The sequence below is a fragment of the Strix uralensis genome, chromosome 4, assembly GCF_047716275.1.
Source record: "Strix uralensis isolate ZFMK-TIS-50842 chromosome 4, bStrUra1, whole genome shotgun sequence".
In the NCBI taxonomy this organism is placed as follows: Eukaryota; Metazoa; Chordata; class Aves; order Strigiformes; family Strigidae; genus Strix; species Strix uralensis.
In genome coordinates this window covers 67,223,988-67,251,954 of record NC_133975.1, presented here as the reverse complement: position 1 = coordinate 67,251,954, position 27,967 = coordinate 67,223,988, and the positions used below count along the sequence as shown (strand labels likewise).

Below are 27,967 nucleotides of genomic sequence, written 5' to 3'. Positions count from 1 at the left end.
GCGGCGGCGGCGGCGGCGGCGGCGGTGGCGGCGGCGGCTGAAGGGCAACGGCGGCGGCGATGGGCGCTTTGGGGTGAGTGATCGAGCGGGGCGGCAGTGCTGGGGGGAGCGTCGGGACCGGAGGGGTGGCGGGGGGCAGCGATGAGGCAGGAAATGCGGTGGGGGGGGCACGGGGGGGGCAATCCTGGGGCACTGGGGGACAATATTGGAGCACTGGGGGGGCAGGGGGTCAGTATGGGGGCACTGGTGTGACAGGGGGGCAGTGCTGGTGGCACTGGGGAGGAAGGAGTTTAAGCTCTGGGGATACTGGGACAGGAGATGCAGTGATGGGGGGCACTGGGGAGCAGTGCTGGGGAACTGGGGGGCAGTGCTGGGGCGCTGGGGGGCAGGAGGTGAATCTCCGGCGGCACTGAGGCAGGCGATAAGGTGATGGGGGCACTGGCGAGCAATACTGGGTCAGTGACGAGGGCAGGAGGGCAGTACTGGCGGCGGGAGAGCAGTATCGGGGGGGAAGGAGGTGAAGCTCTGGGGATACTGGACAGGAGATGCAGCGATGGGGGGCACTGGGAGGGCAGTATTGAGGCTCTGGGTGTACTGGAGGGGCAGTACTGGGGGCACTGGGGGCCAGTAGGGCAGTGCTGGAAAGGATTCCAATGCCCCCCCAGTGCCCTGGGGAGGAAGGGCTGAGGCGGATGATGGAGGGAAAACACAGCGGCATGGGGGAAGACCCTGCAGCGGGGAGCGGGATCCTCGTCGGGGGTAGACATCACCTCCCAACGGGGGGACCCCAATCCACCCCCCGCCCGGGGCTCCCCACTGCAGGGGAGCAGACAGTGTAGCAGCTGGAGGGGTCTGCAGTGCCAGAGGAACAGGGCTGGGGGGCAGGCTGCCATGCTTGGGCCAGGGGGGCATGGGGAGGTCTGCAGGGCAGGGAGGGCTGCCAGGGCCGGGGGCGGGAGGAACAGACAGCGAGGGTACCGGGCCAGCGTGCCGCTTCCTTGTCTGGGAGGACGTGGCCGGCCGACAGGAGCTGGCTCAGGGGAGGGGAAGAGCACCCGGGATCCTTTTGCTGCGATGCTGCGTGCTGTGGCAGCCGAGATAGATGCAGGCGTCTTTGTAGGGAGAGCAGCGCTGAACAGAGACGCTGCTGAGAAGCCGAGCAGGCCCCTGATGCTGATGTTGTCATCTGTGTCTCTGTTATGTATTATTTCCAGCTGATTGGTAAAGATGGAAAGAGGGAGAGGAGGAGGAGGAGGAGGAGGAGGAGGAAGGAACCTGGGAGGCTCTGGCCTGCACAGGAGCATTTATTCCCAGTCCCAGCAGCAGTACCATTACCCGGCCTCCTCCCAGGGGGGCTGCATGGAGATCCAGGAGCTGGCCTCCAAGAGGGTGGACATCCAGAAGAAGCGATTTTATCTGGATGTGAAACAGAGCTCCCGAGGCCGCTTCCTGAAGATTGCTGAGGTCTGGATAGGAAGAGGCAGGCAGGACAATATCAGGAAAAGCAAACTGACCCTCTCCTTGTCTGTGGCCGCTGAGCTGAAGGACTGCCTGGGGGACTTCATCGAGCACTATGCCCACCTGGGCCTGAAAGGCGGCCACAGTCACCGGCACGAGCACAGCAATGGCAAAGAACAGCATCCCCGGAGACGACAGCAGCACCCGCCACCTTCACCTCCGATGTCTGTCGGCTCCGAAGAGCACCCTCACAGCGTCCTCAAAACAGAGTACATCGAGAGGGACAACAGAAAGTATTACCTGGACCTGAAGGAGAATCAGCGAGGGCGCTTCTTGCGGATTAGACAAACCATGAGTAGGGGACCTGGCATGATGGGTTATTTTGGTCACAGCTTGGGACAGGAGCAGACAATTGTCCTTCCAGCGCAAGGGATGATTGAGTTCAGGGATGCTTTGGTCCAGCTGATCGAAGAATATGGCGATGGGGACATAGAGGATCGCCGGGGGGCAGGTGACGAGCCCCCGGAGCTCCCAGAGGGCACCTCCTTTCGAGTGGACAACAAGCGCTTCTACTTCGACGTGGGATCCAACAGGTACGGCATTTTCCTGAAGGTAAGTGAGGTGAGGCCGCCCTACCGTAACACCATCACGGTTCCATACAAAGCATGGACACGGTTTGGGGAAAATTTTATCAAGTACGAAGAAGAGATGAGGAGAATTTACAACAGCCATAAAGAAAAAAGAATGGATGCCAGAGGGGACAGTGGTGAAGAGCAAGAGGGTCTCGAATAGAGTGCATTGGACTGGCTGTCTGGCAAAATAAACAAAACAAAACAAATAGCAATTGGTGAGAGGGACTGACCTATAGTAATTTCAAGTTGCCCCATTTTTTTGTAAAGTCCTTTTCTGGTAGTTCTTGCTAACTCCAGTCTGTAATGTTATAGGAGTCTGGTTATCATGTTAAATTATGCCCAAAACATCTCCGTATGTCTTACGAAAGTACCAACCTCCCGAGTCCGTATGAGTCAGCTGCTTCGAGTGTTGAAGACTATGGAAGTACACGTATCAGCACAAAAAAAATCCAGCACTCTGACCTTTAAATAGTCTAGATAAGGCTTGTGTTGCACTTCAACGTGATACAAAAAAAAAAACCCAAACCTTATGCTGAAATGTATCAGTTTCTGCTTATGATGGGTTTTCCGGGACTGAATTCTGCCTGTACTTGGTCAAAAGGCTGAGCAGCATAGCTCTAGGGCATTTACGACAAAAATCAACTTCATGTGAATTGCTGGTGTGTGTATGAGGAGAGGTAGAGGTTTTAAAATTGGCATATGCTGGTTACTGCGTTTGAAACGATATTCTGTGTGGGTAAAACCTTGATAACTGGTCAGACCTTTATAACGTGCTGGTGAAGAATGGAAGTTTTCTTATTCATTTCATAGTTTTGTGCTGACCGTATAACCCAAGTATCCCAGAATAGCAAAGCTCTACTCGAGTGCTAAGCCTTCTGAATTAATGGCAATGAATAATAACCCACTCCTCATCTATGTGTTCTGCCCATGTGAGGCTGGTGATTTTTTTTTAATTTTTAATGCATTTGTCCATAATTTCCAAAGGTATTTTTGTATTAGGGGTGTTATGGGTTCCAGCAGGCAGCTGTGGAGCGGGGATTTGGAGGTGGAGGGACCACCACAACCAAGGCTCCCAGCTTCTCTCCCAGACATGAGATTAATGCGGTTGTGATATTACCCGTGCGAGGAAAACACCTGGGTGTTTTTCTCCTGCTGTGAGAAAGACCTTTGTGGGGTTTGGTGCACCATTAGATTTGTGTACGAAAGGCATCTCTCTCATACTTAACCTGTAGTGCATTTCGGAAGCCGTGGTTAACACCACGTTGGGTATTCTGTCATGCTGATTTTACAGGTGGTGTTAGGAGATAATATCTGTGCCCTGCCATTACCCTCTTCCCACCCGGTCAGAGCTGGGACTGTCATCAAGCAATTCAATCCCCGAACCCCCCCACCCAGGTTTCAGTGTCGTCCCGCTAAAGTCTCTGTAATGTAAATTTTACATCTCGTGATATAAACTCTCTGCCTGGAGGGAAAATGTGTACAATTACCTGTTTCAGAGGTTGGCGAAAGGTTTTGAAAATTTTTTGTCATTTCTTAAAACATGAATACTTAAAACATAAGGGGCTTTTCTAGCCTTGGGGCGACCAGCTCCTTCCCCTCTGAAACCAGCGGAAATTTGGTTGAGCTCCAAGTACTTCCAGTAACGTGTTGCCCGCCTTTAAGATTCTTTTTTAAGTAGGCATTACTGTGTCTAATCAGATATTTATAATCATTTGAATCATTTTTTTACAGAGTGGCCTAGTGTGCACGTGAACCAGCTATTTTGCCATGCAACCGTTAAATGTTCTTTTTTTTAATCTGTTGAGAAACGTATTTATCTCCAACCAGACCGTTCATCGATCTTAGTCTGGACCCACCTGCACGCTGAATGGCCACACTCAATCGAATGCTATTACCTGTTAATGTCATAAACCATAACGAGAAAAGTTGGGGAGGCAGGGGTGGGAACCAAGAGGATAATCTGGACTTTAGTTTGGGTACTAAAACTAGTCGATCTGTTTTAACTTTAAGAAAAAAAAAGAAAAAAGAAAAAAAATAAAAGCTTGCACCAAAGTCACCAAAGAACCTTTAGGAAAATGTTACGGTTGTGACAAGAAGTAAGAAAGTTAATTTCACTGTTTTAGGTGATTCCCCCTTTAGGTAAAACCACACATAACGGTTACAGCAACCAAGCTTTTGGCTTAGTGTCAAAAACTCCCATCCATTTCTGCATAGATCACTCTTTTAGGTACTTTTTCAACTCTCGGAGAGATGTTCTCGCTCCACCACTCAAACAGTTAGCGGACCAAGATGAATCAGCTGGAGGTTAAACATATTGGTTCATCGTTGCTCTTAGGGCTTTGGTCCCAATGGTTTTAACAGGTCAATTAAAAAAAAAAAAAAACAAACCAACTTTAAAATAACTATATCCTTTTATTGGTGTGAAACCAGAATTTAGTGAATGAGTCCTTGATGTGTACGTTAGCATATTGCTGACTGCTGCTGCCCGTCACAGTGCCTGGAGTAAAAAATTAACTTATATTCCAACAAACCGGAGCTATGAATGTACAAACTTTTTACACTCTCCTTCCCGTTTCTATGTGGCATTCCTCCCCTATGAGCTTGACATCTCCCAGTCCCAGCCTACCTTTGTCTCAAGGTATTGTAAAAGCTCCTATGTTGGAATTAGCCCGAGTGACCGCGTGTGTTGTAAGTGATCATGCCTTCCCTGTGTTCCTGTAGCGTTGGTGAGGAAAATACTTGCAACGGGCAAAGTGATTGGAAAGGGATAGTTTCTTCACCGTTTTAAAAGAAAAAAAGATGAGAAATGGCTTTCCTTAGTGCTGCCCATTGTTTTTAAAAAACCTTTATCTTCTGTTAATGAATTGGCCTTCCGATGGCATTCGTTTATTGTAAATAACACCCAGGAATTCAGTGTCTGCTGCCTACCGGGTTGGGCTTGGTTCTGGCACGCAGGTATCCCATAGGATCCACTAATGCATTTACTCCCCTGACGCGGGATGCACCTTAGTATCCAAAACTGGATGGGGATCGTCACGTTCATAAGCCTATCACCCATGGGTAAACCACTAGCCACGGGTTTCCACTGCAGTGGAAAGCACCGATGTTTGCAGATGTTGTCGCTGGAGGGTAATACAGACTCACTCGAAATGTAGCAATGCAAGGCTTTTAATGGTGAGATTTGGAAATGGGTTCCTTGTTATTTTTGGCAGCGCGTCTTCAGCTTCCGAGAGTGGTGATAAGGCGGGCTGCTTGCGTGCAAAAGGGCCCATCAAGATGCTCGGGAATGCCGAATCCATAATGCGTTTTAAATGTTCGTTCCTGATGCCCTGAAACTGCCATGTCCCTTAAACTTGAGAAAACACAAGCTTATTTGCACTAGAAAGAACGGCCAAAAACAATCCTTAGGAGGACAGGGTGAAGAGCACCAGTCTGAACCTCTTTTTCTCATGAGAGAATTTCCTATTCAAGCCCTCACCTCTGTTTGAAAATTGTATGGTCCCGGCAGAAAGTCTGTCAGTTCAATAATTAAATCGTAATGCACTTTATATTGTGTAAATAATACTAGGAGCACATTTCTGCTCCCGCTCTGGTAAGGGGATGCTTCGGTAACATAGTCTAATGCTGAAAGAAGTCGTCTCCTGCATGCACGTGTCTGTTAGAGAGCTATCGTACTTACTTGGTCCAGCTCCGCTCCTATGTTAGAGGAGGACAGGCGCTATATTGAGGATCCTCTCAAACCACCAAGAGTGGGATGATTTTTTTTTTTTTAAGTTGTGATTTGCAGAGCTGCTGAGCATCCTCAGCTCTGCCATTGCTGCGGCTCCTCGTCCCTTCTGCAAATCAGGCCCTCAGTGTTGCTGTCGAGGCTTAAACCCAAGCTTTTCACATATAGTCTCGACAAAGTCAAGTCCAGCAGCTCCCTTGTACTTGGCTTTCCCCAATGCTGGTGCAGAAGCTGGGGCAGTCCCGAAAAAGCTTATCCCGGGTGGAAGGGGCTGCGAGGGCTTCCTCTACCTTGCAGCTGGGGGGTTTGTTTTGAGTCCAGCCCATCAAGCCATCCTTCTCTGTAAAGTACGGAGGCAGGGGTGTGCTAACAAAGGGTCAGGAAGTGTTTTGCACTGGTGTGGTGAGGGTGACCCTCCAGGCACTCTGGAGGAGATGGCAAAACCTGCTGTTGCGGGTTCGTCGCGTCAAGTCTGGATGACAGACTTTATCCAGCAAGAAGCTGCAGCGGTTATTGGTAATCTACTCGTCGTTGTAAGTGTTTCTTATCTGTATCCAATATATACAAATTCATATTCACATATAGGCATTAATATATTTATGTGAGTATATTGTAGCCTGTAGTAGCTCGTAGCAAAATAATCTTATTTATCTGAAGTATGCGGTCTAAAGAGGGGGCAGTTTTCTCCTACTACCAGTCTGGATAAACACATTATTTCACCGAGAGCTGATTACGTGCTGTTCGTCACGGCCCTTGTAAGATTTCTGCTTTTAAGCACTCTCATCTCTTAGGTTTTTGGCAAAGCTGAAAGGGAAAACGTAGTCAAAAGAAGGCAAAACTCTTCCTTGGAGGTGTTGTTGAGGTGAGGTGAGAGCTGTAAAGAGGCAGCTGCAGGTACTGCCAGCCACACTGTGTTTCAATGCCATCTTACAGTCCCCTGGCTCCGCAAACCTGTACTACCATATTCATAAAATCCTAAGTAGGAGTATTAAAAACCTGTCCTTTATACAAAAAAAGCGCAAGCAGTTACCAAAATCAATGTCAGCACACTTTTTTTTCTGCTAAAGATGTCATAATCTAATGATTGCATCACTTTTTTTCCCCTATGGCCTATTGAAGTGACCTAAACTCACAGGGAGTGGAGTTGGTAGTGGTTAGGAAGCCTACTGCTTACTTGACTTGCAGCCCTTTTATCCAAGCGTAGTAATTTTTATAGCAGAAAAGGGTTTATTATTGTGTATTTTTATTGGGCAGATTTTGCACCAGGTCAAAAATTAATTAATAAGCAGTTCTAGTTCCATGGCGTTCATACTTTTGCTGTACATACCGTATATATATACAGTTTATAAGATAATTCTTAAAGAAAAGTATATGTTCTGTTTAATTTTCTATGCTGCTTCCTCCAAAATTAAAATGCCCTTTATTTTTAATCACTTAACATGTTGTGATGTCTAAAATTCACCTTTCCCCTACCTTTTCAAGTAAAGGTTGTATTTGAAATAAAGAGTTTATCCAAGTAACAGTGGAAATAAAGGCTACACTTGACATACCATAATCTACTTGCATAAACCCAAGCGAGGCTGTCGCCCCACAGCCTTTGCCGAAACAAATTGTCCCACCAGCGTGAACGCTGGCATTGGGGAGCAAAGCTTGTCCAATGTACCCAAGGTTTCCTGGGAGAGCATGATGCGTCCCCATAGATGCCCAGCAGGCTGGGACCATGGACCTTGTCCCCTTGGATGGACGTGTTGGCTTGAGGTGGCAATAGGTTTAAGCCATCCTTGTACCTGTGGATGATGCCATACACACAAGTTGTTTCCTGGCTGTTGGGCAATGGCTGTATCATCATTACATTATTAATACTGGTGTGGTGATGTCTTCTGTTAACCTCTCTGTCCTTTCACTTTCATCTGGAGTCATTAAAATTTCATTGTGTAGATGCAAAACCAAGCAAATTTGAGTATCTGGAGAAAAAAGATTCACCCGTTGGGCTTTTTTCTCCTCTGTAGAAGTGAAACCTGTGGTTCGTGTGAAGGGTCTCCATTGCCCTCTGCGTCCTACACACTTGCAGTTCGTTATCACTTTGCCTGTCAGTGCCACAAAATCATGGCTTTTTGGGATGTTTTGGGGTGATCCGATCTTACCTAAAAATGTCTGAATTCTGTCATGACAACAGGAAAAAATCCCCAGCCAGGGGACAAGGTGCTTCTGGACTTGGGTGTTTTGGAAAAAGCTGAAGCCAGATCTTTTGCCACTCTGTTTTTCCAAAATCTGCAGGAGCTTTCATGGACTGACACTGATTTTTCTTCCTAATATTTTGCCGCGCCCATGATCAGTTCCCCACCTGTACCTCCATAAAGGCAACAGTATTTTAAAGCATCAAGGTAAAATAAAGTGTCAGGAACTCTTGATAGATGACATGGATTAAAAATTGCTTTTCCAGAAATGTCAAAGCACAAACTAAAGTTTTAGAAGGTAGACTTCGGTTTGGCATTTCTCTGATGGTTGTAATTAGACTGTTCCTTCCACATGCTGAAGCACCATGCTGAACATGAACCTGCAGCCTCTGGGCTGTCTTAGGTACATTAACTTCTGGAAAGGTGTATGCTGGATGACCTTCTGGCCTTTTCATGCTTGTTGGACGTGTTTTGTGTTTGTACTCTATCCCAGAGGTATGGGCCTAGCCTCGAGGTGCCTGGCAGCCACCCCAATCAAATCATCATTAATGGTTTCCCAGCTCATCTTCCTAATTGACAGACTACCTCGCGATGCTTGGAGTGGCACATGGAAACTGCTAGCTCTGTACAGATTAGCCACCATAAATAAAAAAAGACATATTCTGTCTTTTAGGTGTTTCAGACCCATCCTACATACTAGTATTCAACAGAGCAGGATAATGGCTCCCGCCTTGGAGTTGTCGGTTGGAGATGCAACCAGTCAGATGGATTTCTTAACTGCGGTGGGGAAAATCCATCCTGCAGGCAGAAGTCTGCATCTAGCTGTTTTTTCATCTTGATCATTTGCTATGCAGAGATTAATTGGAGGAAAAGATTGCCCTCATGTCAGTTGCAGGAAGACAGCTAAAGCTAAGGCTCTCTGCCCAACCCCACTAAGCACAGTGATGATATAACATCTGTGAATTTGTATGTGATGCACAAATTAACATGGAGAGAAGGGAGAGAGGAATATTAAATATATACATATGCATATACATATTAAAAATAGTATTTTTTTTCCTGTTTCAAATAGGTCCTTCCCTTTTGAGACGTTGAAATGTTAGCTGTCTTTTCTCTTTTCCGTATCAGAGATGTTCAACGTGCAATACAAGCAGGGAGATAGATTTCACAAGCAATATCAACATACTATACTATTAATGTTAAATCTTTATACTACAAATTGCGTGCAATAGAATCTGCATTTCAAAACAGCAGAGAGTATGTGGGATAAAAGACACGGGTTAACCTCAGGCTTTTAGAAGTATTCCCATCTGCTCGTTGTTCCGAGCACATGTTGTTGGCACGGTGTGGAGGGAGAGGGGGAGTAAGCGCAGAGATAAGCGCTTCCCACCGAGGCAGAGGAACGAAAAGGCAGGAGGAGGCGGAGGGAAGCGAAGACAAGATTCGTGCTCCAGGGAGTCGCAGAGCATGACGATGGTTTTATCTGCGGTAGGAGGAATAGGTGGCACTGTAAGTGCTGGAGTCCTGCAGAGCTGGGGAAGGAGGCAGAGAGCCTGGATCCTAACGCTCCTCTCGGGCACCAGGGTGGGTCTCTTTGGCTGGGTCTTCTTCTTCTGTGCGGCACATCTGTCTGGCAGTAACACACTCTGCAAGCGTTGAGTCTTGCCGACAAACCCATCGGGGCCAAGCGGCTTCTGCAGCTTGCTTTTTAAGACTCAAGTGGCTTGGCTCTTACTGTGTGGGGAGGCTTGCCTGGGAATATCTGCAGAAGCTTAGGGGAACATAGAAGTGTTGGTGGCCTGTAAGGTTTGCTCATGCCATCCCAATTCATGGATGCTTGCACATGCTTTTTGCTGGAGCCTTGCTCTGCACACTGCTCTGACTGTCTCCTGCTCCAAGAACTAGCCGGGGCTGCGTGATGGAGGGTTATGTTATTGATGGGGCAGCTGCTTTTTTCCATTTCAGAAGAAAGGTGTTGGTGAAGGCTGGTGGGGATCAGAGGGAAAGAAAGTGGCTTTCAAGAAACAAACTCTGTGCCTGTCTTTGCAAAGGGGTTTGTGTCATTTTTAACAAGACTCTTTGCAGATGATCACCACTTTTATCGCCTTTGTTTTCCTGGGCACCAGCGTTGGTACTCTGAGGTCTGATGTACAGAAGCTGTCGGTGTTAACAGCTGTTGAAAGCTGTGCTTTGAACGAGTGAAGTGCCCTAATAATTGCGAGGACTCTGGAAAAACTGTCAGTATCTCAAGCTGGGCCTCCTGATAATGGAGGCTGGATCACTTTGGCTTTATTCTGCCTGTGCCTATGTTCCCCACCGATAAAACGGGGTGAATGATACCTCCCTACCTCAAAGGGGTCTGGTAAAGATGAGTTCATTTGGCGTTAGAGTTTTTGTGATGATCTGATGGTGATCAATACTGATGATCTCCAAAAGCAAAACAAGAATATATTTGCTGTGACGTGTACTGAGTAGATACGTATGCAGTGTTTGAAAGGTATGCATAGGTAAGGCTTGGATTGCATACAGAACGATGAATGAAAAAGAGACCCATATGCTAGAGGAGGAGGGGAAGTTGTAAGAGATTGCACAATTAAGCTCTCTGTGCATGTGTCCGAAGCAGTCAGAACTGAGGTTACTCAGATAATCCTTAGTTCTGGCACCTCCTGACCTTTGATTGCTCGGTTTTCCAACTTTTTTTCTCTGCTGTTTTGTATGAAGCTATATTGGCATACTATTCATTAACACCAGGTTGTTCAATAGATTTGGGTTTTCAGTCCAGAATGGAGTCTCACAAGCCTTGCAAGAACTCCACCTCTAACTTCCCTTCTGAGAAGGAGGAAAGACCAAAGTCTAAGGGTGAGGAGGATGAGAGGACACTGTGTAAGATGTATTACAGTTGGACTGGCAGGTACCTATGGAGAACATCAGACGGGTTGGTCACCCTTTCAGAGGTGGGACTAGCTAAAGCCGCCCTGTTCCTCACACTGATTTTCAGCCAGGCTGGTGCTCAGTAGTCTGCTGAAAGTTACAAAGGAGTAACCTACCTGACTCTAAACTTAAATTTGCAAGCATGAAGGTGCCTCTAACAGTACGTTTCAGGGTCCACACAGCAAAAAGCATCTATATTTTTCCCAAGTTGAACAACCTGGGAAAAATCTGTTCTTTTAAATCTCCAGTGATTGACATTCCCAGCCTCCCTCCACAAGCTGTTTCAGTGGTACGCCCTGCTTACTCTCAGATACTTTTCCTGCTGTCCAGCCCATGTGCCCCTTGCTTCCATTTAATTATATCACTTTTTGCCTTAGAGGCCATGCTCCTGAGAGGAGTTATGGAAACAGTTTGTTCTTTTCCTTGCTGCAGCTCTCTTACATAATTAAAGACAGTTGTCAGGTCTCTTCTGCATCCTTGTCTAAGCAAATACAAAGCCTTCCACTAAGGGTAATTTTTAGCCCATGTCATGTTCTTGCTGCTTTCTGATGAGTCTGTCTTTTTCGTGAATCCAGAATTACAGAATCCAAAATCAGGACAGGTATTTTCTTTGCAATCTTACCAGCTTTGAGTGGAAGGACTGCAAATGAGACAAGGTTTTGTACACCCAATATGCTGGTTTTTTGCAACAGCGTACATGCTGCCTCCAGACCAGTTTGTAACTCTATGTCCTCCCAGGTCCTCTTTGGTAGAGCCACTACCAGGACAGTCCTTTCTCACTGTCTGTCTGTACAGTAGTTCTTGCACTTCTTTAATAGTTTTAGAAAATTCAGACTATTAAAATACCAGAGCACACATTTTTCACAAAGCTTTGTAATAGAAAACTTTTCTGTTTGTGGTGGGGTGGCAGAGCACCATCTATCATCCATTCCTCTGCTTATTGCTGAATCGGACATAGAAAAAATACCCCATCAACAGGCATTCTCCTAAATATTAAATATCCTCCTAAATACTAAATATTATGACACTCCATCTTCACCATAGAAGCAGTAACTCTAGCACTTACAAGATACCTGTTTAAACACAAACGTAGAGAAGGTATCTAGTGACAGTATAAGCTCCCTATGCCAATTTATTTGGAAATATCAGCTTTCCCTTCTGTTCCCAAATCTCTAAGGATTGTTGCAAAGTGTGTTTTCGTCATGCAAGAATGTAAATAGTCACCAAAATATTTACATGCACTTTGCTAGCTTTAACTATGTTTTTGTCAAATTGGCCCTCCTCTCTGCTCATTCTGCCTCTCCCATTTCCTCTCTACCTTTGTCATTCATGCTCATGCTCCATCTTTCCCTCCTCTAACATCTAATGGGCTTTCTGATTTTCTGCAGCATTAGTTCAGCACTGCTGTTACTCGTCAGTTACAAATTGGATCTCAAAGCAAAAGTGGCCAGCACTTGAATTTCAGTTTTTCACAGTCTTTCCCGCAGTAAAACACTTGGCAGAGGAAGAGCTCGTTCTCCTTTGAACAAGAGTCAGAGCATCAGGTCATTATCCCCAAGTGAGCAAGACACTTTGTGTTGGCATTCAGTCCCAGGTGGCTCGATCTTCCACAGGGATGTCCCTCCTTCCTCCAGAGAAGTTTTAAGCCCCTCTATTGATTTCCTGGGTGGGGAGCTATATGTTACGCTGCTCAGAAAGCCCTTCAGCTACCTTGTCTTAACATGGTTGTGTCACCATCTCCTTCCCGGCTGTGCTGCAAGTGGTGCCCACCCAGCCATGCCAGCTAACTGCCTGAAGAACCCTGTTTTGGGGTTTTTTTCCAACTCCCAGAAGCTTCAGCCACACTGAAAGTGAATTGGATTTTCCTTAGTAACATTTTTAGTGCAAGGAGATCTGAGAGTTTTGTGTAGGTATAACTGTAGAGAAGTTCCTCCTGTTCCATGCAGGTTCTCACATTGCTTTATAATTGCTTGACACGTATATCCAAGCGCCTTCCAGAAGTGCATTTAAGCATATGACTAACATCTGTCAAACAGCAGTTGGTCTTTCTTCCCTCCTCTTCCTCAGGGAAAGGCTGAATGTGCCAATGCAGTCCTGGTATTTTTAACATAAATTAATTATCCCTGCTGTTCTACGTTAACGCTGTAAAGGGTGAGCTGAAGCGTGTCATGTGCTGGCAGCAGCAGACCCCGACAGCTTCCCAGCATGGGAGCAAACCACAGGGCTCGCAGGGGGGCAGGTCTGGCGTTTGCATCACTCCCACTGCTTCCCTCGGTAATTGGTGTTGAGCAGAAGATGTTTTGTGTCTGGAGGTTCCCCTTCGACCACTGCTGCTTTGCAAATTGTCATTTTTTCTTTGAGCATAGCATAGAGGAGTTTGCTGTGCTGCTGCATGGTTGGGAACTACCTGATGCAAAAAGACCATCTCTCCTCTGGGAAGCTTGCAGGGGGAATCTAAGGCCAGAGACAGCATGTCGGTTCAGGCAGAGGAGAGGTGACAGAGCAGTACTCTGGATTAAATGAAACTCAGTGTGCAGTCAACAGATGTATTTCTCTTTGGGATGCATTCACAATAGCTGCTTTTTCTTTTCTTCTGGGTTTTTGAACGCTCCCAAGATCTTTATAGTGCTGGTCAGAACAGATATTTGCAAGGGAACTGAGCTGCCTCCGAGGACAGTCACTTTGCTGAGACACCAGTAAACTGTAGCATTGTGCTGGTGCCACTTTTAAAAGAGTTTTTTCCCAACTAGGTCTCGCAGCAGGTATGAGCAGAGGCCGTTGACAGCCAAGAACAGAGGGCAAGGCTTTGCAGTAGTATTTATCCTAGATCCTATAACTCAGTTAACGCATGCCGAATGCCTTTCTTCTCTCTTCACCTTTCATGGCAGGTGCAGGATTATACTAGTGTACCTGTGTCTACTAGTTAGTCCTCCAATCTGCAAAGGATTTTGGGGCAGACTGCTGTGTTTCTCTGAGCTCCGATGCTTTTGCAAATTCACAACAGTAAATACCAGGGGAAGAGCTAAACCCAAGGGCCAGTCTTAAAAGTTTGTTTGACTAAACCATTTATGTGTTTCTAGCTTCTAAAAGCTCTCTGGCAAGGGCGTTTTGTCAGATGGTGTCAATTTAACATGTTCATCTCCTGTTCAACCCCTAATCATCAAAATTATTTTACTTTCAAGTCTGTTAAAGCTGTAGCATGTTTCTTGTTGATGTGATTGATCACTTTCCTTTCTCTCTGAGATATAAAAAGTTTTGTCAGACCCTTCCCAGGGTTGTGTGCACATCATTGTAGTTAGTGGTGAAGTTTTTTAATTTAGACATTTTTAATAGTCCCCCCCATCCTGGTAAAATTAGGGAAAGAGTTTTTTGGCTCAAACACTTACTTATAAAGCTGAGAATAGGCACCATGTTTCACGAGGTGAACCAAACCTCCTACTTCTTATCTCAGAACATATCCTTTAAACTGGCATCTTATTTCTTGCTCGGTCTGGTTGCAAATGTCAAGTTCACAAAAGCAGCGTGGGTAGGAACCCCTATAGATGTTTATATTGCTCTATGTATAGGGACATTTTCCTCTTGCTTTGCTTGCAGGGCCTCATCCTGGTTGTGCTGTTCCTTTTCCCAGTTTGACCACTGAGTATTATCAGTCCAGTTCATGTCTCATGGGCAGCCTGGCTCGAGAGCCCTAAATCAGACTTTTCCTCAGAAGTTCACCACCTTTTTTTAAGCTGTTGCTTGTGAAGCTCTCTGAAAATGTGCAAAGCCGAGATGTGCCTCGGTTCCCTCCATCCCCATGTGTTTTCAAACTGCTGCAACCAATGTAGAACAAAAAGATGCGTAGCTGGTTATATTTTTCACAGGCAGTCATTTTCCTCTGTGTCTATTTTGGTATGTTTTGGCCTTAACCATTCTAGGGACCAAAGGCATCTTGTTCTGCAGCTCTCATCTGCTTCTGCAGCCATTGCATGGATGGTGGGGCTCGCCACAACTCGTGGCTGTGCCTGGATCCTTTGTTACATGTGACCTTAATTTTGTTTCTTTGAACACAGAAGTAGGCTGCAGTCTGGAAGTATGTGTCCTGAGCTAAACATTGCCAGGATTTCATCCTCCCCGGGACATTTGAATTGGTCACAGAATAATTAGAGTCACTTTTTCATGCATGTGTAACGGCAAGGCACTTACACATCACTTTGGGAATCGACCCAAGGGTTTGATGTGGGTTAGTAAATTCAGGGATGTGGGATACGCATACCCACATCAAAGTAGGTACGAAGGTGTTCAGATAAGACCTGTGCCTCTGCCAAGTCTCCCGTCTACTCTCTTACAGTCCTGTGCTGGCTCTAGTTGCTGCAGTGGGTGACGATGCAGGGAGCCACCAGGACCACACGTATTGCATATCACGGTATAACTACAAAAGGAAGGTATAATCAGCTTTATCCTGGATACCGCAGGAGCCCAACTATTTTAGCCTTCCTTTTCTGCCTCGTGGGACTTCTAACACTTGCCTGGTGCTCAAGTAAGGCAGTCACTTTGGAGAGTGTGCAGACATTTCTGTCCTGGGATTGGCACGTGCCAGCATGCAGTCTGCACATAGCTTGCTGCATCCTGGTCCCCATGCTCAGTAACTGCATTTTGTGCTTATGCCAGCACAGTCATCCCTCAGCACTGTTGGGGGTGACCCTTTGAGTTAACAAGTGGTAAGTTCCTTGTAGCTATGTTATTAAAAAAAAATAGAAGAAAAAAAGAAGAGGCGGGTGCTGGAGTCACCTGATGAACATTTTCACAGATGCTGCCAGCTTTTAGCTGTGGGTTATCTTGGTGAAGGCAGATTACAGAGACTTTTCTTTGAAAAACAGCTTAAAACTGTCAGTTTATTTGGCAGTGCATGTTTTGTGCTGATATGTGTGCATCCCCAAGAAAACCCACAATCCAGAGCGTAAGGCAGAGGTGATGCCCACTTATCCCTGCAGCAGCAAAATGCTTCTCTCACCTCTTTTCTGCTCATAGGAGACACCCTCTAAAGTGGGGATAACCTCCCTAAGTGTTCTTATCCCTTTTTTAGACAACCCGCAGCCTCACAAGGTTTTAACAGCAGGCTTCTTACCATTTCTGAGGTGATCCAAGAACAGGAAAGGACTGCAACTCCAAACCTGGAAAAGATGTAGGCTAACCTATAAAGAAGAAGATGGCACCCCCAAAGTATTTCTGCAAGTCCCCCAAAAGAGGAGCAGAAAGTTAGAGAAGCAAGCTCTTGAGACGTGAGCCAAGAGGTAACAGTGAAGACTGAGCCACAGCTTGGACTTTGCAGGCTGTTTTGGAGAGCATGGTGACTCTCTGAGGTAGACTGGTCTACCACCCCCGTTGTATATCTCCAAACCTCCTCCTGAGATAGGCTCTGAAGTTCCCTCCTGCAGAGAGATGCAGCCTTTTCAGCCCCTCTGTGCCACAGGATGAGAAAGAGAAAGCACCAACTGAAAGGTCCTCTTAACTTCCTCACCTTATCAGGCTCTCCACAAAGTGAAGCTCATCCTCCTCCTCCTCCATACAGTAGCCCTTGAGCTGTTGTGATAAGCCCTAGAGGTGCTCTCTGTGGTTGTTCAAAACCTATGCCAACCTCTTCCTCTCAGCAAGGCTGAAGATACTGTGCAAAAGAGAACAAGCAAGAGGCTAAGCCATGGGTATTTTTCACTTGCCTCAGCCTAAACACCAGCCTCCCCCAGCCTTTCAGTCTTCCAAGAGCTTCCTACCTTTCTAGCCAAGCAGTTTGTTTTCTAGAAGAAGAAAAATCGGTACTTTTGTTTTAGCAGTAGCTGGAGTCCTCTTTTACTAGTGAAGGCATTTTCTCCCTCTCCTTTGAATTTTGTATGAATGCAGAAACTACTGTGAAATAAGAGTTGTAATATTGGGAAAGGGGAGATCAGAACAGAGCGTTCCTCTGGATAGGGTTTGATGTAATTTGAAGCTGCTTGTAGAAGATTGGCTGCAAGGTAAACTGATTTGTGCTAAAAAAGCTGGTGCTGTTAAACTATGTTAGTGATTCTTTAGTAGATGGTCCAAAATAGCTTTTCTGTGACCTCTGACCTCTAGGAAAGATAACCATATTTTTGATCCTAGATTGAAGGTATAATTCATGCTGGAAGAAACTTATGTTCCTTAGAAACCATCTCAGAATGGCGTTTACTGTCAAAAACATGGCATGGAAACTTAAAGAAAGCAAACCAAAAATCACACATCTGAATCAACACCAGGCAAGCGTTTGCGGAGCATTGTCACTGAGCTAGCCAACCACACTGAATTTGGGTTATATACGAGCAGTAATCCACCTTTCTGCCCTCATGGCCATGCAAAATTTCCGATAAACACCTGTGTACCCTGAGGAGTTGCAATTCGACAAGCGAGGAGCTCCTGTATTTGCAGCATCCTGCTTTGCACCTAGGCTCGATCCATTGACTGTAGAGGTGTCATCCCCCTCAAGTGAAAGAGGTCCCCTCCAATCTTCCCATGTTGTGTCAGGCCGTGGCACCCGTACAAGGTGGTAGATGCTGAGATGGGTGTTTTGTTGGAGGGGTGCGTTTTGAGAGCAGTACTTGGTCACCAGCAGTTGTTTAGGATGCTGTGGCTTTCTGTACAGCAGAAAAAAAAAGATTTCTGGTTGAATTTTAAGTTAGGGGACTGTTTTCTGCCAAGCTACCCCCCCGCCTTTTCAACTGTACGTTATTCTCTTTTTTCTTTCCATTGGTCCTGTTATGCACCGCTCAACAGCTGCTGCATTTAATCCCAGAAGCTGTAGTTGGTAGTGAGCAAAGTGATCTCCATATAACCTCTATCTTACTCATAAGTGTGCATTATGAAGCTTAACCGATGGAAATAAAATGTTTTGCTTTCAACATGCGGTCCCTGTGGTCCAATGTTCCCGTCTTCAGGCACCATCATTACAGCAGGGCAATGTATTGGAGTCATTCCGCTGCCCCCCCAGGAATGTGCCTCGTAATGCTGGACGCAGGCATCATCGACGTCTGGCAGTGCATGTGGATACCCAGCAAGGAGAGACAGAGAACACTGAGCAGAGCCCTTTCTGCAGTAGCGAGTTGATGGTAGTGGCATCCTCGTGTAGAAGCAGCAGCTGTGGTCGCAAGGTCCCCATGAATAAATTTGTCACATACACATTGCTCCCCTGGACATGTTTGCTCTTTGGTGAAGGCTGTATCTTGATGGTCAAGGAAAAACTGCTGCAATGGGAAGGCTTGCTTGGTGTCTTGCTTGGCTGTGACCCAAATTGCCGGTTCACATCTCCATGAGATAGTCTTGCAGTGCAATCTTGTGTTAGAGCCTCTTCAGAGACTATGATGGTACGTGGGGGAACAGAAACAGATTGCATGCCTGCTACTTGGGGTTTTTTCCATCCCTTTCATAACTACCCTGCAGGTTCATGGTTTTATATGTTGTTTTTTTCTTTCCTGCATACAAAAAAGGGCATTTTAATGTCATCCTGCACAATGGATATTTTTGTGCGGGGTGGGGGGGAAAGATGCTTCTTGTCCACGTATAAGTAACCATACAAAATGCAGAAAGTCTCCATTTGGAATTTCATTTTGGTTTACACATCATTGATGCTTTTATTGAAAGCATCTTTTAACATACAAATAATTGAAAGGTCGTATGATTTTCCTTCTCTAAACCGAAAGCGTGAATTTCAAAGCAGGGATCTCCAAGCATCATTTCTGTGGTACGGTGGATTGCCTTAGCCCTACAGCTGGTATTTGTTGAACAGGATGCAGTTTCCCATACTTGAAGTTTGTAGCATTTAGTTTCAAAGCAGAATTTCTCAGGCAAAGCACCCCCAGAACAGTAGCAGTACGTATTGAATATATAGCTTTTTCAGGCAACAATAACACAGCCTTTTTCTGGAGATTGCCATTTTGTAAATAAGCTGCTTCTTGAGCAGCACGGCTAGGACTACAAAAGATGGATGATTATTTCTTCCCGGAATTGGTCTTCCGCTGCAGGATCTGTTTTTTGTTGCGATAATTAGCATAGAATTAAAAATGGCCCCGCATCTTCAGTTCGCATTACGCCTCTGATACTGAGCAATCTGGGATTGCATTTTACTCAGCAATAGGCTGTGTCTGGGAATCACTTTATTCACCGCTGAAATTCAGCTTTTAATTGTGGTGCACAGATATCTGCAGGCTTCGACACAGCAAAAGCCTCTGCCTCCAAAAATAAAACGTTGCTTCTAATAAACTTTCAAATGAGTTGTTTTTTGGAGACTGGAAAAGTTGCCAAGAATATTTAGATTAAAATCTAGCGTTCCGGCTGAAGCAGGATTTTACAAATGCCTTTAAAATCCAGAGCTCAGGCTGAAGGTGAGGTCACGGGCTAGCATGCAACCTTTTCTCCCAGAAAACCTGTAATAGCTTTTCTTTTTAAAAATTTAACTGGGTTGCCAGCCAGTCCAGGTGGAGGCAAATTTGCAAGGAGTCTCAGACGTGGCCAACAGTGTGTCCTTGGGACAAACTAAAGCAGCAAAAATACAACATGATGTGAAAACTTCCCTGTGAGAGCAGTGCAGGAAATTACTGTGCAATTTGATGCATTGTCCTAGCATTAGATTTATTATCCATTTCCAAATCATCTGCCAAAAAATCCTTACAATTGGAAGACAGGAAAGAACGTGTTACAAAAAGACCTGGAAAATGAGCGATTTTGGTACAGGAGTTTTCACACTGCTAAGTTTTCCGTACATACAATGTTTGGTTTTGTCTCAACACTGAGGTCATCAGTACTTAAACCAAATGTTATCCCAATGCCTGCATATAGAAAATGATGATATGTGCCAGTCTTTCAAGATCAGGCTTGCATATGGTCCTGCAAGATGATGCTTTGCCCAGCATAATGCTGAACAATTGCTTTTAATCCCACAAGACTCCACCATCATTTACGATAAAGCCGTGGTGTGCAAGCTGGCACACTTCCCCATAGCACTCGCTCTCTTTTGCTGATGGACTTGTTCCTCGCTGGACGGCAGGGTCGTGACTACGTACACACGCTCATATACTTTCCCCAGACCTTTCTGGCTTTGGCAACAAGACTGGATGTATCATTTCAGCAGTTTTCTTATCTGGATTGTGGACTGAGATGGTTGTGTTTTCCCACCATACGCCTGCAGAAATCACAAGCCCTCCTCGCTGCGGGGCACTGCCAATCTCACACTGCTCTTCTCAGGCTCCCACATCTTTTCCAGGCTCCTTTCTTTACAGTTGTATGTCTGCAAAGGTGGATCTAGATCCATAGTCGCCTTGCTTTTTGCTTGTTTAAAGAGAAGTCTTTGTGGCAGTAGTGGAAATAAGTGACCTGGGTTTGTAACTCTCTTTTTTTCCCCTGGGGTATTAGTGTTATCTGCTTCTGAAAAAACATCTCCCTAGTGCTTGCTCTCTGATGAGGAAAATGTCTGTAGCTGTACCTGAAGCATACCCAACATACCCTGCCAACTCCAGCAAGTCGATATTTTTGTTTGTTTTAAAAAGAGCTTTCTCCATAAAAAAGATTTGTAACGGTCTCAGACACACCAGATGCTGGACAGCCAGATGTTGTCTTGTACAACACTTGGGAGAGCTGACAGCGATGCATGTGGGGCCTGGGGAGCCACTTATGCTATTCAGTGACCTTTTCTTGGGGGGGTTCCTACTGAAAGATAGTGAGAATTTAAGGTCTGTTTTTCCCTTTTTCATCTGGCACTTTCATTTTGGGAGAAAACACCCTATTTTCACAAGTGCTGAGCTCCCAAGGCAAGGGCACAGAAGGGCACTGCTGGAGCATGTCCCAGCTTGCAAAGAGCTGCTTCCAGCCCAGGGTGAGGACTGGGACCAACACAGACCTTAGTGGGGAGATTTCCTGCACCCTCTTTCCAGCGAGCGGAGTCGTTGCTTTTCCAGCATGAGTATAAAGGTAGGGTTGGGCTTGCAGCTCAACACAAAAGAACAAAAGAAGCAGATGTTAGCAGCTGGAATAGGCGATGAGGCAGTTGGTGGGAAGCGCGTGTTTAAAGAGAGAAAAGGGAAGTGCCCGATGTCCATCAGAATGAATTCTCCTTTTCCAGCCTCTTTCCAGGAGCGTGCTGATCCAAAGTCCTTCTCCAGAGCGCTTTCCTTCATGAAAATGAAGACGGGACGTTAGGAACGTCAGTGTTTACTAGACTGTCTTCGTTGTCTTGTTCTTGCATTAATTGTCCTTTGACTGGTAGGGTGGTTAAGAGAAAAAAGCCAGCTTAATGCATAGTCAGAAAGCTAAAAAAAAAAAAGCAAACCACAAATAAATAGGTAAATAGGCTAACTGTAAGATAGCGTGTAAAAGGAGGTAGTCTGCGGCATGACTCCTCTATAAAGTGCATGATAAGCGTCGGCGAAGCTTGTTGCAGACACTGGGCAGGCTTTCCAGGGTTGCTTTTGCTAGACTTTGAGTATCATAGTTGCAAAGACTCGTAAATGTTCCGAGAGACTCTTGGTTTTGGGGTGTTTTGTTTTTTTTTTTTTCTGTAAGCTGTGACCACTTGCTTTCTGAATGGGTATGTAGTGATGGAGTTAATGGAGCTGTTCTTTATTGTAACCTAAAAGGTGTCAGTCGTTTGCTCGTATGTGTTCACAAGCTGAGCCGTAGCATTATGCATCTCTCCGCAATGGTGTGATTTGAAGCACTCTTGGTGTGGCATGTGCAGTTGCAGTGCTGTCTGTTTTTAATTTCACCCCTAGCTGTCCCCCATGTTCTACCCGTGTTTCGGACACTGAACCAAACCGACTTTGAAACTAGCACTTTAAGTACTAGTAGTCACTTTGCTTCTGACTATATTGAGCACTGCACTTTTGTAAGTACTATTAGCACTGAGTTTTGAACTGTTTATTTTCCCCAGTCTATTTAGCCTCTTAGGCACAGTGTTATTTCTTAGGGCCCATCAGAAGATAATTTTGAGGTGTATGTGACCACTGTCTGGTGCCTAAATTCCATTACATATCCGTTAGCAATTTTATAAATTAGGGAACTAAACCCATCCAAGCTTATTTTACACAACAGAACTAACATCTAAATCACTGATGTCCAGGCAGACGTGGTTGTTGTAAACTTTGAGGTCATCTGGAGACCCAAGCGTATGACTTTTAAAAACACCAAAGATACAGGAGAAGTCTCAAAAGGGATCGGGATGGTGCAAGATTGTCTAATTTACACTTGGAATTGAGCAGACCGCAGGATGTAAAGCAGACCTGGAGTGAGAAGCATAGGGCAGAAGCTCTTGTTTTTGGTATGAGACCCTGGTCTGCGTTAGCAGAGTAAGTCCACGGGACGGCGAAGTTAAAACCAGTCGGAGATGCTGGTATCAATAAAGACTGCGCTCAAGCCATTGCAATAAAAGCCATCATTGTGCCTGTACTGAAAGTGCTGTTGAGATTGATTGTGGGCTTAAACTACAAAAGGTATTTTTAAGTAAAAAGATTTACAGATGATGGAGCATAGAAGATGGAGCATAATAACCATGGGGTTTGCTGTTGAATTTGAAAAGCGGTGTTAGGAGTTGATCAGGTCTTGTGTTAGGAGGCAATTCAGATGTGCATTGCTATTCCTGTTAAATTCCTGTGGTATTTCAGTACAGATGGTTGGGGACCAAAGCTCCCTTGCCAGCAAGAAATTGGTAGGGTAGAGTTTGTTGTAAACACAGTCATAAATCTCTAGGATTTGAAATGGGATGATGATCCCTGGGATGCAGAATAATCTGGGTTTTGATGTCCCAAACCGTCCACTCTCAACCACCTGATGGTGTTTTGCTTCTTTAAAGGCCATCGTGGGTTTTCCACAGCAGCAAATAAATCACGGTGGTCGCGAGAGTGCTGTGTTGCCTTCATGCTGGGGTACCCACACTTGGGACTCCTACTCATTCTCAGTGATGAGCTGATAGTCGATCCAAGTCCTTCTCTGGCAATAGTGCTTGGTGGGAGTTTCTCCCTGGTGATGTTTGATGGATAAACCCTGTAATTACAGCATGATCAGTTTGAATGGAGAGAAGTGAATTAGGTCTTCTCGTTCACTGCTAGCAAGCAGACATAATGGAAATAACCTTCAGCAACAAAACCAATAGGTGCATTGGGTTTGCTTGTTGCAACAGATGAAGTATTTTTCTTGACCAACTCCAGTTTTGGTGGCTGGTTTTGCTTGGGTTCAATTCAAGCTTCCTTCTTCAATAGACCTTCATGGATTTGGGTATTCAGTGGGAAATGAAGGTGGTTAATAAACACAAACCTTGAGCAGCTGGAAGAATTATTATGCTCTTATATCCTCTATCATTGAATTTTAAAATGGAAACGTAAATTGAATCCAGATTTTTCTTTTCTTTTTCTTTCTCCCCCCAGCCAAATTAACCATGCAAATCTAGCTTTAAAGAAATAGCGCCTGGCAATGTCACTGCTATATCTGACCCCCCCCAAACCGATAGTGGCCGAAGGGACAGCCTCTTCAGAAAGTACCTCAGTGACTCAGAGTCTACATCCCACTCACTGTCACGAGGATATAGGTGAACCCTTTGAAAAATTCTGCCCCAGGCGAGCTCACCAGTCTCCTTGAGTCCTTGGAAATTGAGCTCGCAAGAAACAGAAACATTGGAACAGGCCTTTTTTTTTTATTTATTTTCCCCCGCAGGTGTAGTTTTTTGCCCCTTGGAGTTGGCATCTTGTCCTTCAGGAAGGTAAAAGTAAGCTTTTTCTCCTGCATGGCACACATGAGGCCTGAATGCAAAGCCTAGCACAGCACCTCTTGCTTTGGAAGGACCTTTTAGCGGAAAAAAGCTCTCGTAGGGATTTTTAGTTGTTTGGGTTTTCAGATAGCTCATGGGAAGTGCATTGTAACGACACACAAGTGATGTTTTACTGACCTTTTCTTTTTTCTCCAAGAGAGACTTTTTAATTTACTTCAATAGTTCATTTCCTTCAAAGTCTTTTTGGACCCATGCAAATGCCCTTGAAATGAGTCAAGTTTATCAAAACAAATTGTGCATTGCAGGAAGCAGTCTCAAAATGCGCATGCACCCATGCACCTATCTGCGTGTACGTGCATGTGTGTGTGTGTATATACATATAAATAGATATATTGTTTCCCAACTGTTCCTTTTGGCGGGGGGGGGTTGGTTTGTTTTTTGGGTTTGTTTCCTCACACCCCCCAGGATATTAACCAAAAGGTGTTTTAAAGTCATGGCATGAAAACTCCTAAATGTAAATCTGAGTAACTTGTGATGCTAATTAGCAGGTTTTTTTGAAACTTTATGTGATGCTTAATATTTTTCTTAGGAAGTTTTGTTTAATGTTAGATCATTGTTCTGGAGGATGTTGGTCATACTGGCATTCAACTAATGGAAATAAAATGCATGTGTTACAAGTGTAGAAACGGTGAAGAATTAAGTGTGAACTTACTGTACGATACTGATTCTGTTTTCAAACAATCTGTTTTGCTGTTCAATAGTTGACATATGGAAATGCCAATGTACTGTAATTTAGCACTTTTCCAGTGGACCCTGTTCTCACTACACCCAAGGGAAGAAGTGGGTTTGGCTGTGGGGCAGTCTGGACTTGACCTCTGGACCCTTTCTGCATGTTTTGGCACCAGACTTGGTCAGGGGGAAACTCAAATTTGAGGTTTTCTCATCAGTTTGGTGGCTGGTGCAGGGCAGAGGGGTGGTGGCTCTCCATTTCCCTGACCAAACCAGGACAATTTGGGTGAAGACCTGGCTGTGGGTGGCTGGACTGGCGGCATCCCGGTCCCCCAGCGCATCCCCCTGGGAGCCAGGCTGGGGGTGGGCTGTCTGAGCTGGGGTGGGATGGAGGCATGTTTAAAAAGCAGACAAAGCAATCTGCAGACCCTGAAATGAAAAGGCAGAAGGGTTAAACTACCAGCCACCTCCCTCCAGCTCAAAGCCTCCTTTCCTAGTGTTAACAGGGTGCAAAGTGTTACTTGTCATGTACTGTACTGAAAGGGTTAATTGATCAGTGACTGTATTGTACTGTATGAAAACTCATGAATTGCCTTGTATTGTTTCTAATGGACTGTACCATGTCCCCCCACCACCCATTCCCAACCTGTCCCCAGGTTTTCCAAATGACGCATGTTATCAGTTAGGTCCTCCAAACTCTCTGGTGCTAACTCTTCCGTATCCGATGGTGCTTCTGTGGATGCTAACTGACGACATGCCGATCCAGAGCTTGAAGTTCACAACGTCTTTCTTGTCTGTTTGTATTAAGTCAACACTCACACACACGCTCACAAAAAAAAAAAAAGATAAACTTGAATTTGTTTCAAAGCATCATTGACAATCTAATGTTTTCTATGTCTGCTTTTATTTGGGGTGGCTTTTCTAGAAAGCAGCACGCCAGCACCTTCATGCCGGGAGGGGATTTTGTCCCGTTCATGCCACAGCAGCTTTTCTGATATCTGAGGTGAGCTGCTCCCTCGCTGGCTTTTCGGGCTCGGCCACAGGAGGTCAATCCATCAGGAGCCAGCAAGGAAGAGGAGGTGCAGGTGCCTTCAAAGATGCCTGACCGTAAAAAGCAGACGACATCCCCGTGACTGCCCTATCCATACGTAGGTGCTAGGTGGGCACCGAGGGTCTCGGATGGGATGAACCTGCCCCTTGCTTTGAGGCAAGAATTGGCTTTTTGTGAGAATGGAGGCAGAAAATTGGAGTCAAGGGGAGCCGGAGCTCCCAAAGGCACCTCCATCTCCTCCTGGCATCGCTCATCTCTGCTGGCAGAGGAGCCATTTCCCGAGCCTGAGGTTTTGCAGGTGACACACACCTCGGATGGCATCAACAGACTCATCCCCTCCCAACCCCCCCCCAACAACGCGAGCTGCTTTTTGGACAAAATAAAATCTGAGTATATTTTATATCGATTTGAAAACAAAGTCTGATATTTACCCCTGTTCTCAACTGAATTTGCATATTGTTGTTTGCCACGATATTTGTTCTGTCTTAAAATAAATTTGCTTACTTGTGTAGTCTTAACTGTCTGCTCTGATTCTTATAATCGGATTTATTGCCCCTTCAACGTGCCTGCATGGCGGCTCTCCTTTGGGTGCTTCCCATGAAGGCGAGAAGGAAATCTGTCTGCCCGGGAGGGGAAATCATTTCAGCTGAGGCTCAGACTATAAATGTTTCTCTCTCGGTTATCTTGCATTCATCTCCCCAGGGCTTTTCAATTTGACGCCCTTTTTTTTTCCAGTCTTTCATCATCAGACCCTTCTATCCGGTAAGTGTGCGACAGAGGAACGGCCGTGCTTCAACCCGCTTAATTTAAGAGATTAAATTGTTGCTAACGCATTTCTTGAGGGTAAGTCATTTCCGAAGGCAGTATTTTGCATTTGAGAATGAAGGGATTTATGGCTATGAGCTCACTGAAAGCCACGAGCAGCCGAAAGCTGTGGACATCAGCATCTAACACCGGTTCAATCTTACAGCACATTGCATTAGCGTGCAGCTGGCATCAGTCGCTGGAGACGTCGCGGCGGAAGGCAGTGCCCTCAAAAGGCTGGAAAACTGATTTGCACATGCGTTTCCAGGGACATAATCAAATCAGCCAGCGGGTTCAATAAAAGGAATAAGCAAATATTCCAGATTTGCGTGCGCTTGCAAACAAAACCTGTTGCAAGACTCTCAGGTTTTGAGGGTTTTTTCCCTCAAAAAAGCTATTTTTGGATTAAAAATGTTGCAGGCTGCTGCAGGAGGGCATTTTATATTCCCTTAAAGATGTCTCTGTATCTAAGAGGAACATTTCAGGGGAGTCCATGCAAGGGCTTGGGCTGTCACCCTTCCTTCCCATCAGAAACTGCCCCTGTGCATATGTTATGACCACAGAGTCCATTTTCAGTGATTTATTCCCCTCTCAAGGCACTGTCCCCCCTCTCTTTGCCTCTTTCCTGCCCTTTGACCTCTCTCTAGCTTTTTTTCCCAGTTTATCAAGGTTTTGTAGGTGTTCCCTGCTGCTTCTTGCAGTACGAGTGGCACTGCCTATGGTGATGGATGCCAGCAGGGGAAGGAGGGAGCAGAGATGAATCCTGTGGGGAGAAGCTGGTAACAAGAAACTTGGCTTTGTGCAGGGTGCCGTCGGGTAGGTCTGCCTTCCATTCTCAAAACAGCCCAAAACACTCCTTTGTTGCCTTTTAGCCTCAAATCAGGGAGCGGTGGGCTCTGCTCAGTCCCCGGGAGCACTGAGCATTGGCACATCACCCTAAATGATGCATATTTGCTTCCCCAGCTGATTTTTGGTAGCTGCACCCTTCCCCAGGGCAGCTCTGCTGGCGCTGCTTCTCCCATGACCATGCCACCGCTGTCACAAAAGCGCCAGGGCTCAGCTCAGTGGCGGGTGCTGTGGAAGAGGTGTGGGGTGACAGGGGCTTGTGGGTGATGGGGCCTGAGATGATGCTGTGTCAGTTTGGGGGGTTGTGGGGTGACACAGATCCATGTGGGACACAGGGTGAGGGTATGTGGTGCCCTGTCATGGGGTGCAGGGGGCCTGGGGTGCATGTGGACATGGGGTGAGGGAGCACAGGGGAGAACGAGGTGCCCCACAGTGGCATGTGAGGGGTCCCAGGGTGCCCATGCAGCATGGGGTGAGGGTGCGGGATATGGGGTGCGCTACCGTAGGGTGTAAGGGGCTCGTGGCGGGGGGGGGGTATGTGGGGCAGGGGGGTGGTTGGGGGCACGTGGGCCAAGGTGCCCTGCTGTGGGGTGCAAGGAGCCCCAGGTTGCACGTGTAAGGCCCTGGGGTGCATGGAGGGGGCTTGGGGTGAGGGTGCACATAAGACATGGGGTGGGTATCAGGGGGAAAGGGACAGTGGGAGTGCATGCCGGGGCAGGCAGGTCCTCATCCTTGCACCCCTGGGCACCCTGGTGCTCCCCCGCACCCTCCCGGGGGGTCAGGTGCCCTTTGGGGGGCACCCAGAGCAGGTCACACTGGAACCATCTGAGATCCATCCGGCAACCCCTCCACCCATGGAGATGGGGACAGTGC

The 27,967-nt window shown here is 46.2% G+C and overlaps 1 protein-coding gene across 2 annotated transcripts; it reads left to right on the top strand.

The window, feature by feature from the left end:
* Window position 1: 1 nt before the first annotated feature.
* PURG (purine rich element binding protein G) lies at window positions 2–25,962 on the top strand. 2 transcript variants are annotated; one of them, XM_074867092.1, is made up of 3 exons: window positions 2–73; window positions 1,215–2,070; window positions 15,991–25,962. In XM_074867092.1, the coding sequence occupies exons 2-3, from the start codon at window positions 1,228–1,230 to the stop codon at window positions 16,015–16,017; spliced, it is 870 nt and encodes a 289-aa protein (XP_074723193.1). In that variant the 5' UTR covers window positions 2–73; window positions 1,215–1,227; the 3' UTR covers window positions 16,018–25,962. The 2 variants fall into 2 exon arrangements, with proteins under 2 accessions (XP_074723193.1, XP_074723192.1); XM_074867091.1 differs by having other exon boundaries at window positions 1,215–25,962.
* Window positions 25,963–27,967: the final 2,005 nt, after the last annotated feature.